A 9,955-nucleotide genomic window follows, 5' to 3' on the forward strand; every position below is an offset into this window, starting at 1 on the left:
AGGAGAGTGAAAAAGTTGGCTTAAAGCTCACTCAATATTCAGAAAACTAAGATCATGGCATCTGGTCTCATCACTTCATGGGAAACAGATGGGGAAACAGTGGAAGCAGTGTCAGACTTTATTTTTTGGGGCTCCAAAATCACTGCAGATGGTGACTGCAGCCATGAAATTAAAAGACGCTTACTCCTTGGAAGGAAAGTTATGACCAACCTAGATAGCAGAGACATTAAAAAGAAATATTAAAAAGAGACATTACTTTGCCAACAAAGGTCCATCTAGTCAAGGCTATGGTTTTTCCAGTAGTCATGTATGGATGTGAGAGTTGGACTGTGAAGAAAGCTGAGGGCCGAAAAATGGATGCTTTTGAACTGTGGTGTTGGAGAAGACTCTTGAGACTCCCTTGGACTGCAAGGAGATCCAACCAGTCCATCCTAAAGGAGATCAGTCCTGGGTGTTCATTGGAAGGACTGATGCTGAAGCTGAAAACTCCACTACTTTGGCCACCTCATGCAAAGAGTTGACTCATTGGAAAAGACCCTGATGCTGGGAGGGATTGAGGGCAGGAGGAGAAGGGGACGACAGAGGATGAGATGGCTGGATGGCATCACCGACTCGATGGGCATGAGTTTGAGTAAACTCTGGAAGTTGGTGATGGACAGGGAGGCCTGGCGTGCTGTGATTCATGGGGTCGCAAAGAGTCGGACACGATTGAATGACAGAACTGAACTGAACTAAACCCCTCTCCACTCTCCCTTAAAAAACAGTATTTTAAGAGAAAAGCAATCTTGTTGGACACTGAGACCAAAAACTGTTTGCTGTTATTTTTTTGGCTGTGCTGTATGGCTTGCAGGATCTTAGTTCCCTGACCAGACACTGAACCTGTGCCCAACTGCAGGGGAAACTCGAAGCCCTAACCACTGGACTGCCAAGGGAATTCCCAAGACACTTTTGAGATAAAAGAAACTTTCATATGAACTGAGTATTTAATGATATTAAGCAATTAGTGTTACTAATGCCAAAGTAAAAATTTTAAAAGTCCTTATTATTGCTAGGTAATGAGTACATGGGGGTTGATGATTATTCTATCTATCCTCATGCTTAAAATTTTTTAATTAAAAAAAATAAGACAGAAGGCAAGACTGCTGATCATTGGACTTTATTAAGATGAAATCACTGATAATTACACAGAAATTACTTGCCTAAGCCAAAATCCTTGAGATTCACGTGAACTTAGTTACACAAATAAACATCATGTTCAAAACCATGAGGAAATATCCCAATGCCCAGGTGATGAAGGCTGGGTTGAACAAATCTGCACACTTATTTCAAGCTGTTAAACAGTTTGTGGGCCACCTAGATGGGGGAAAGAAAAGGATGTCATCAACTGGCATGTTTAATGTCATGAATTACAAGGCTCTTCATAATCTGGAGCAGCACTGCCTCTTCCCTAACCACTCACCTTCTCACACTCTTCTTGAGCCCTAATGAACTCCCCTCAATTACTGGAATACTTTCTTCTTAACTGGGAATCTCTCTCCCACTTTTTCATCTTTTAATTTTCCTTTAAAACCTAAATTACATATTTAGGTTTTAACAAGCTCCTGTCCTTCCTGTCTTTCCCAAAGAAACATGACTCCCAATCACAGTGCTTACCAATTCAACAAATATTTATAAAACATCTACTATATGCCAGATACCATTCTAGACTCTCAGTCACTATGGTAAACAAGACAATATCTGTGTCCTATAGAACTTAAGAGGACAATGAGAGAAATATACATATTACTTCTGGTAGTGATAAATGCTATGAGGAAAATAAAATGGTGGGGGGAAGGAACAGCAACTTTATTTTTTTGGGGGGGAGGAACAGCAACTTTAAATAGAAGGTTCAGTAAAGGGCATCCTGAGATTCTACCCAAAAGATTTACCAGTTTACTAACCATTCTGCCTCCTGTGCTGGCTTATAACTCAGTGACGGGGACCATGCCCATCTCATTCCCTGATCTTAACCCAGTTTTGACTCAAAGAGTATTTAAATAACGTTCACCATTTTAATAATTTTAAGCAATTCATTTGTATGGCCTTAAGTAATTCACATTGTTCTACAACCATCAACCTCCAGAACTTTTCCATTTTCCCAAACTAAAACTCTATACCCATTAAATAAAGGCAACTACCATTCAATTTTCTATCTCAATGAATTGGACTACTCTAGGTTCCTCATGTAAGTAGAAAATTTGTTCTTTTGTGTTTGACTGATTTCACTTAGCATGTTTTCAAGGTTCACCTATGCTGTGGCATGTATCAGTTTCCATTTTAAGACTCAATAATATTCCATTGTATGTACATACCACATTTTGTTTATCCACCCCACCAACAGACATGTTTTTTGAGTAACGTACTTATTTCTTTTTATTGCCAAATAATATTCCTTTATATGGATACATCAAGTTTTATTTATCAGCTAATGGACATTTATATTGTTTCCAACTGTGCCTGTTATGAATAATGCTTCTATGAATATTTGTGTACAAATTTGTGTAGAGATGTTTTCATTTGTCTTGGGTGTACATCTAGTAGTAGAATTGCTGGGTCATATGTTAACTCTAAGTTTAACCTTTTGAAGAACTGCCAGACCTTTCAATAAGGCTGTACCAATACACATTCCCATAGGCAGTGTATATGAGGTTTCTAGTTTCTCCACATCACCAACACTTATTTCTTAAGATATAGAAAGCAGTATATAAGTATTTTGTATATAAGTTTTCCCTCTTTCCACTAAAATCACGTTGAAAAAAAGCTGTATGAATAATTATAAACTAGAGGATGGATAAAATATGAATATACATCAATGGAAAGGAATATAATGCTCCTTCATATTTTATATGTAAGTGTGTTATTATATTTCATTTTGTTTAAGAATATTAGCTTATATAAGAAAACATATAGACAGTATGACTTCAGTTAGGTTTTTGTTCTTATTTATTAAAAAAAAAAAAAAAAACTCCAGGGAATTCCTTGGCAGTGGGTCCAGTGGTTGGTTAGAATTCCATGCTTCTACTGCAGCACGCACAGGATCAATCCTTGGTCAGGAAACCCTGCAAAATGTGCAGCATGGCATGGCCAAACAAAATTTTCTTTAACTGTCAGAATGTGTTTATAGGAGCTGTGTACAAATATGTGTGCATGTGCATTTGTGTTTGCACTGTATATTATAGAATTAAAATACCTAAATTGGGATTGCTGAAGCATAAATTATGATAGTGGAGGTCATTAACTATTTTGTGGGGAGTTATTTACCGACCCCCTTCACCCATTTCTCCCCATATTTTTTTATTTTATAGCCATCCTGAGGTGTGAAGGGATATCTCATTGTGGTTTTGATTTGCATTTCCCTGAGAGCTAATGGTGTTAGGCATCTTTTCATATGCTTATTAGCCACCCAATTTTAACATAAACAATCATATCAAACTTTGCCTACCCTGTACATTAAAATACCTTACTGTTACATATGTAAGGGAGTCAAAAACAAGTTTAAAAAAAAAAAAACTTTTGTACCAACTCTTATGTACAAGACACACTGGAGGATATATATTAAAGAATAGCCTTTTGTACTTAAAATACAGAATCCAGTTTCCCTACTGCTTAGCAGTGTAAACTGGAACATCACATCTCTTTTCTGAGCCTCAGTTTTTTATCTGTAAAATGGGAATATCTATCTTCAGTGAATCAGAGGATTATGTAAGATTATGTATGTAAAATGCTCAGCATTGTCCTGCTCCTAGGATGGAAAGAAAGGTGGTCATCACCAAGTCTTCCCTGCCACTATAAGCTTTCCCCTTCCGGACTTTAGGCTGACTTACACAGTGGTCCCTTGCATGCAAGAAGTCAAAGAGCTCCTCTGTGCAGTCCTCCTCTGTCTGTGACCTGGAGGATACACGCTCATCACAAAGCTCTAGCCGCTCCCGAGCCTTCACACATTTCTCCAGCTGCTCGCACTGCTCTCTCACTGTTGTTAGAGGATCCTGGGAGAGAAACACACAAAATGGGGATTTCGGGAGACCCACAAACCACATGCTTTAATACAACCACCAAACCAAGGTGCTGCCTCTGAATTACCGTGCAGAAGGCCAGCTGGCAGAGCCACACTGCCGCCAGTAAGAGCAGAATGGGGTCTCCCATTTAATTCTGATGCTAAGTAGTAGGGGAAAGTTTCACATTCCTGCCTTCCAGGGTTGCCAGTATGCACTGAAAGCCTCAGTCCTATCTGAAAAACAAGGTGATAAAGGAAACCTGGCCAAATTTGAAGGACATCTAGAGGAGGCCTGCCTTGTTTATTATCACATCATTTTGGGATATATAATGTCTGAATTTTAATTCCCCTCACTGGACAACTGGCCTATGCAACCCAGCTGACCAGCTAGAAAGGCCATGTTAACATGGAGAAGGATCATTTAAGATTCCTTCTAGAATTTCTTTTTAGACCACAAAGAGCACATGGTTGAGTACCAGGCCTTCAAGTTGCTACTGTGCTCTCTGATACCATGACTGTAGAAGCCCCAAACCCAGAAAAGACTCAGCTTCCCAGGCCCACATGCCACAAACACTGAACAGGAGTATTAAAGGATTTTTCCACTCCCATTCTCTCCAAGGTGTTGAGTATCCTTAAAATGCCCTTAGTTTCATGAAACTCAAAACTTTCTTTTACTGAGATGGTTCCAAACCTGAGACAGCTCTTACCACTAATTCCTCTTCCTCTTCTTCCTCCTACAAAATGAAAACAAAATTAATGTCAGCAGCAATTTTATGACATATATATTCGCAATCATACTGACGTTGTAATTACTAAGGATAGACAATATCAGTCATGTTTTAAAATTTTCTGTATTTTATGGTGTTTTGACACTTTAGGAGCCTTGCTAATCCTGGAGACAGCCCCTCCCAGGGCTGCCTAATTTCTAGAGTTGGCAAACAACTTGCCAGGGGGCACACATTTCAAAGAAACCAATCCAAAACCCTTCTTACCATCTACCTTTATATAACTTTCCTACACTAAACCAATTATTGCCCCTGTACTAATCACATTAGAGGTAAGTACCAAACAAAAAGGGACCAGCCCAAAGTCGACAGCCTATTAAGAAATTATCCAGGCTTAAACTTGCCAGTATGTCAAGGCTGTATATTGTCACTCTGCTTATTTAACTTATATGCAGCGTACACTATACAAAATGCCAGGCTGGATGAAGTGCAAGCTGGAATCAAGACTACCAGGAGAAATGTCAATAACCTGACACCACCCTTATGGCAGAAAGTGAAGAGGAACTAAAAAGCCTCTTGAGGAAGGTGAAAGAGGAGAGAAAGCTGGCTTAAAACTCAGCATTCAAAAACGGAAGATCATGGCATCCAGTCCCATCACTTCATGGCAAATAGATGGGGAAACAATGGAACCAGTGACAGATTTTATTTTCCTGGGCTCCAAAATCAATGAAGATGGTGACTGCAGCCATGAAATTAAAGACGCTTACTCTTTGGAAGAAAAGCTATGACAAACCTAGACAGCGCATTAAAAAGCAGAGATCTTACTTTGCCATATAGTCAAAGCTATAGTTTTTCCAATAGTCATCTATGGATGTGAGAGTTAGACCATAAGGAAGGCTGAGAGCCAAAGAATTGTTGCTTTTGAACTGTGGTGTTGGAGAAACTGTTTAGAGTCCCTTGGACTGCAAGGAAACGGACTGCAAGGAGATCAAACCAGTCAATCCTAAAGGAAATCAAGCCTGAATATTCATTGGAAGGGCTGATGCTAAAGCTGATGTTCCAATACTTTGGGCACCTGATGGGAAGAAGTGACCCATTGGAAAAGACCCTGATACTGGGAAAGATTGAAGGCAGGAGAAGGGGAAGACAGAGGACAAGATGGCATCACCAACTCAATGGACATGAGTTTGAGTAAGCTCGGGAAGACGGTGAAGAACAAGGAAGCCTGGCATGCTGCAGTCCAAGGGGTTGCAAAGAGTCGGACACGACTGAGTGACTGAACAACAACAAAACTTGCCAGAACATGCCCATCCTGCCTCACCTAGTCCTTCTTCTGCTCCTGATTGGTTCTGGCACCTCCCCATGTGGCCCTGGGTGGTATGGCCTGCCCTCTTCTCTTGGGAACTACAGTCAGTCAGTCCAGTCGCTATATATAACTATATATAGTCAGGAACTATAGTAATAAACTTCATTCAAAAACAGTTGTCCTATCTTGGTTATGCTTTGAAGAAGGGTAATAGATATCATACTAGACAGGGTCACTGATATAAACAACTTTACAGGTTATACAATTTAAATAATTTTAAAATAAATTATAAAGTAGTCTAAATTTAAAAAAAAAGTTGTCTCCATACTTGTAACCTTACCCTACCTGATTAAAACAAGTCCTGAATGGCTGATTCATGTCAATGTATGACAAAAACCACTACAATATTGTAAAGTAATTAGCCTCCAACTAATAAAAATAAATGGAAAAAAAATAAAACAAGTCCTGAGTATATTTAAACAAGGACACAGAATCTCATGTTCATTAGCAACAAACTTAAGTGTGTACAATGCTCTAAAAGTTTATGCACTTTGTATCTGTAATGATTTGATTAATTATAATAGACCCTTAAGGGGCTCCCAATTTAGTAATAACAAGCACTAATCAAACATTTTCTGATATAGAGTCAAGCTGTCACAGTAAAATTGCCATATCAATTTTAATGTATAGATTTTGCAAATACTATGCTATATGTAATACCTAACTGTATCTATAATGTCTGTCATATATTTATGCTCATTAAATGTTTTGATTATGGGGGAAAAAAAAAGATTCAGGGACTTCCCTGGTGGTCCAGTGGTTAAGAACACACCTTGTAATGCAGGGGATCCAGGTTCAACCCCTGATTGAGGAAATAAGATCCCACATGGCTCAAGGTCAACTAAACCCACCTGCTGCAACTATTGCACCTGCGTGCTCTGGAACCCACATGCAATGACTATCCCATCATGCAGCAACTAAGACCCAATGCAACCAAATTAATCAGTCATTCAAGCTGTCAACTGTTCATATGGAATCAGCGTGTGTATGTGTGTGAGCTGCTTAGTCGTGTCCAACTCTTTGTGATCCCATGGACTATAGCCTGCCTGGCTCCTCTGTCCAGGGAATTCTCCAGGCAAGAAGAGTGGAGTGGGTTGCCATTTCCTTCTCCAGGGGATCTTCCTGACCCAGGGATCGAACCCGGGTCTCTTGCATTGCAGGCAGATTCTTTACCATCTGAGCTACAGGAAAGTCCCCAACTTAAATATATTTTCTTCTAAATTCTGAGACATACCAGTAGTACCAGAAATAGCTAAATTTAGTCCTGACATTCCCAAACCAAGTTAGGTAGAAAGCTAACATTTTTTCCTATGTTCTGAATTTGAATTGGGTAAATGAAAATAGCCAAACCTAAACTCTCCTTTAGCCAGAATTTAAAGATAATTTCTGTCACTGATTTTTGGCTGGCTGAACTTTCAGGACTCTAAGTACACTATCAATATAAGTGCACCAAAGCTCTACACAACTCCACTCACAAGCTTAAAAACATCAGGCCCTACCTATTATTTCAACCTCAGTTTCTTTTCTTCCAAGGGGTATGGGGAAAAAAAAATATCTTTGAGAGGAAGAGCACAGTCTTGAATCTGTGGCATAGTAGTGCCTGATCAGTAACTCAACCTGTCAAAAGTGAAGCATTTGCCCGCTGGTGCATGTACATGTCCACGTTTGCAGGAAGGGAAAGAAAAGGTATATATAGAGAAAAAAAAAATAGTTCAACAATCCCTCACTGTGTTTTCAAAACTCTATACAATCTGCCCCATTCTCTACCATGATCTTTAGGGAAGGGACCAAAGCTTATGAAAACTGGGAGTGAGGGACAGGGCAGGTTTCACTGTAATACAGGCTGCTTATTCTCAAATTAACAAAAGTGTCTTCTAAATGTGAAGTTATTACTTAGGATGTACAAGTCTAGTTTTCCATTAAACAATATTTCTTAACCTTGCTTTAAAAAAAAAAAAATTCATCCTAAAAACAGTTATTCAAAAAAACTGAAATCCCATTCTGCCTGAGTTAGAAACCAGAAATCAACATCCTAGAAGCAAGACCTTTATATCCTTTCCCTATTAGCAGTGTTACTATAATGATTATTTTATTGATCATTTTTTACAATTTTGTGTCAAAAGTATCATGATATATTTTGAGAAAATAAATCCAAATACAAGTCTGAATATGGACTACTTCAGGTAATGTTTTTTATCAATGATAAAAACCAAGGTCACACTAAATAAAAAGATTCAACCTCCAAGATGTATAGGTTCTTCATAACAAACCTCAGATTTCTTCATTTTAAAACTGACTACTTGTTTACTTTGTTTTCTCATCTACTGCTGTGATAAGCCCTACTGAACTTTCTGGTATACTTCCAGGTGAACCTCCTGAGATTGGCTCCATTTCTTTCTTGTCCTTTTTCTGAAAATAAGACTAGAAAAAATTATGGGATAAACTAGTTCCCAATCATTCTTAACCCATAAACCCAGAACAACTGCAGGGAAGTGACCAAAGAACAAAAGATAGGAAATGTGATGGGAAACAAAACTAGCTGGCTTCTGTAAAACCATGTAACACTGTGGCTAAGCCTTGTCTGGAACCACGCTGTTTGAGTTCAATTCCTGGCTCCGTGATTTATTAGCTGTGTGTCCTCAGATTAGATATTTAACCTCTCTATGCTTGTTTCCTCATGTAAAATGGCAATACTATGACTACCTAATACCTCACAGGGCTATTATGTGACTTAAATGAATTAGTACATATAAAGCACTTGGAATCGGAAGCAGCCAATAAATGATTAGTATTAAACTGGCATTCTCAGTCTGAGAAAGAGCTCCCTCCCTCATCACAGAATTATACCGCACATCCCCACACTGTCCCCAAAGACACTTTTCCCTTCCCCCCACCCAAGGAAAACGAAATCACGTTTTCACAGAAACTAGCCTAAGGCCTGATGCCCGGAATCTCCACAGAAGATATACCAGGATCCCTGACTCGAGCTGAGGCAGCTTGCTTCCCAAATTCGTCAAACTAGAGGCTCTGAACAGCTGATTGACTAAAAACATAAGCAGGCCTCATTTTTACAAAAATTTAGTCCACAAAGCATTTTTGTTCTCGTTAAACCTTCATCACATTCACATAATGGGAAAGCCGAAGCCCAGAGAAAGCCTAGTCACCTACTTGCCCAAGGTCACCCGACGAACTCTGGGGAAAGGTACGGGGAACCAGCTCTCCCAACCCTGCAAACTCGAGCGGGAAACGGGGGACCAGAGGGTCCCGTGCTTCGGCGGGTCAGGTCCTGAGCCTCAGGGCTGTGAAAGGAGGTCGAGTCGCCCCAGAGTCTTACCTCCTTGGGATCTCCGGACCCGGTCAGCATCCTTTGCTCGTCCTCTAGCCCCATGTCAGGCTGTGGTTCTGGCCTCAACACAAGCAGCAACAGCGGCACCTATTCCACTTGAGGATCAAAAAGGACTTGTAAGGGTCACTCAGCGGATATCCGGCGATCTGGCCGGAAGTGCGGCAGACTAGTCGTAGTGGCGAACACACGCTCCGATTGGCATGTACTACCGTCCAGAGGCAGGGGGCAGGGAGAGCTGGTATTTGCACCACAGAAGGATTTGCTAAGGAATATCCTCTTAGCCACACCAGGCCCAAATATGTTGACCTTGGGGGATATTTGAATTATTGATTTCTAAGAAACTTGGGACGTATGCATAAATACTTGATATTCTTTTAGCGCAGTTCCCAGTCTTCCCCACATCGTCGATGGAACCTTCCTAACTGCTGACCTTTTCAAGATGGCGGCCCGAGACTGCTACTCGCGGACTCGCGCACCTCCCCAAG

At 40.1% G+C, this 9,955-nt stretch overlaps 1 protein-coding gene across 2 annotated transcripts; it reads right to left on the reverse strand.

The window, feature by feature from the left end:
* Window positions 1-1,140: 1,140 nt before the first annotated feature.
* Window positions 1,141-9,654, reverse strand: LOC122676433 (cytochrome b-c1 complex subunit 6, mitochondrial). 2 transcript variants are annotated; one of them, XM_043875628.1, is made up of 5 exons: window positions 9,459-9,569; window positions 4,741-4,767; window positions 4,120-4,267; window positions 3,864-4,025; window positions 1,141-1,353 (listed from the first exon to the last, which is right to left on the reverse strand). In XM_043875628.1, exons 3-5 carry the CDS (start codon window positions 4,180-4,182, stop codon window positions 1,321-1,323), a joined length of 258 nt encoding a protein of 85 aa, XP_043731563.1. In that variant the 5' UTR covers window positions 4,183-4,267; window positions 4,741-4,767; window positions 9,459-9,569; the 3' UTR covers window positions 1,141-1,320. The 2 variants fall into 2 exon arrangements, with proteins under 2 accessions (XP_043731563.1, XP_043731562.1); XM_043875627.1 differs by lacking the exon at window positions 4,120-4,267 and having other exon boundaries at window positions 9,459-9,654.
* Between the last annotated feature and the right edge of the window lie 301 nt (window positions 9,655-9,955).

The sequence above is a fragment of the Cervus elaphus genome, chromosome 20 (assembly GCF_910594005.1).
Source record: "Cervus elaphus chromosome 20, mCerEla1.1, whole genome shotgun sequence".
Lineage (NCBI taxonomy): Eukaryota > Metazoa > Chordata > Mammalia > Artiodactyla > Cervidae > Cervus > Cervus elaphus.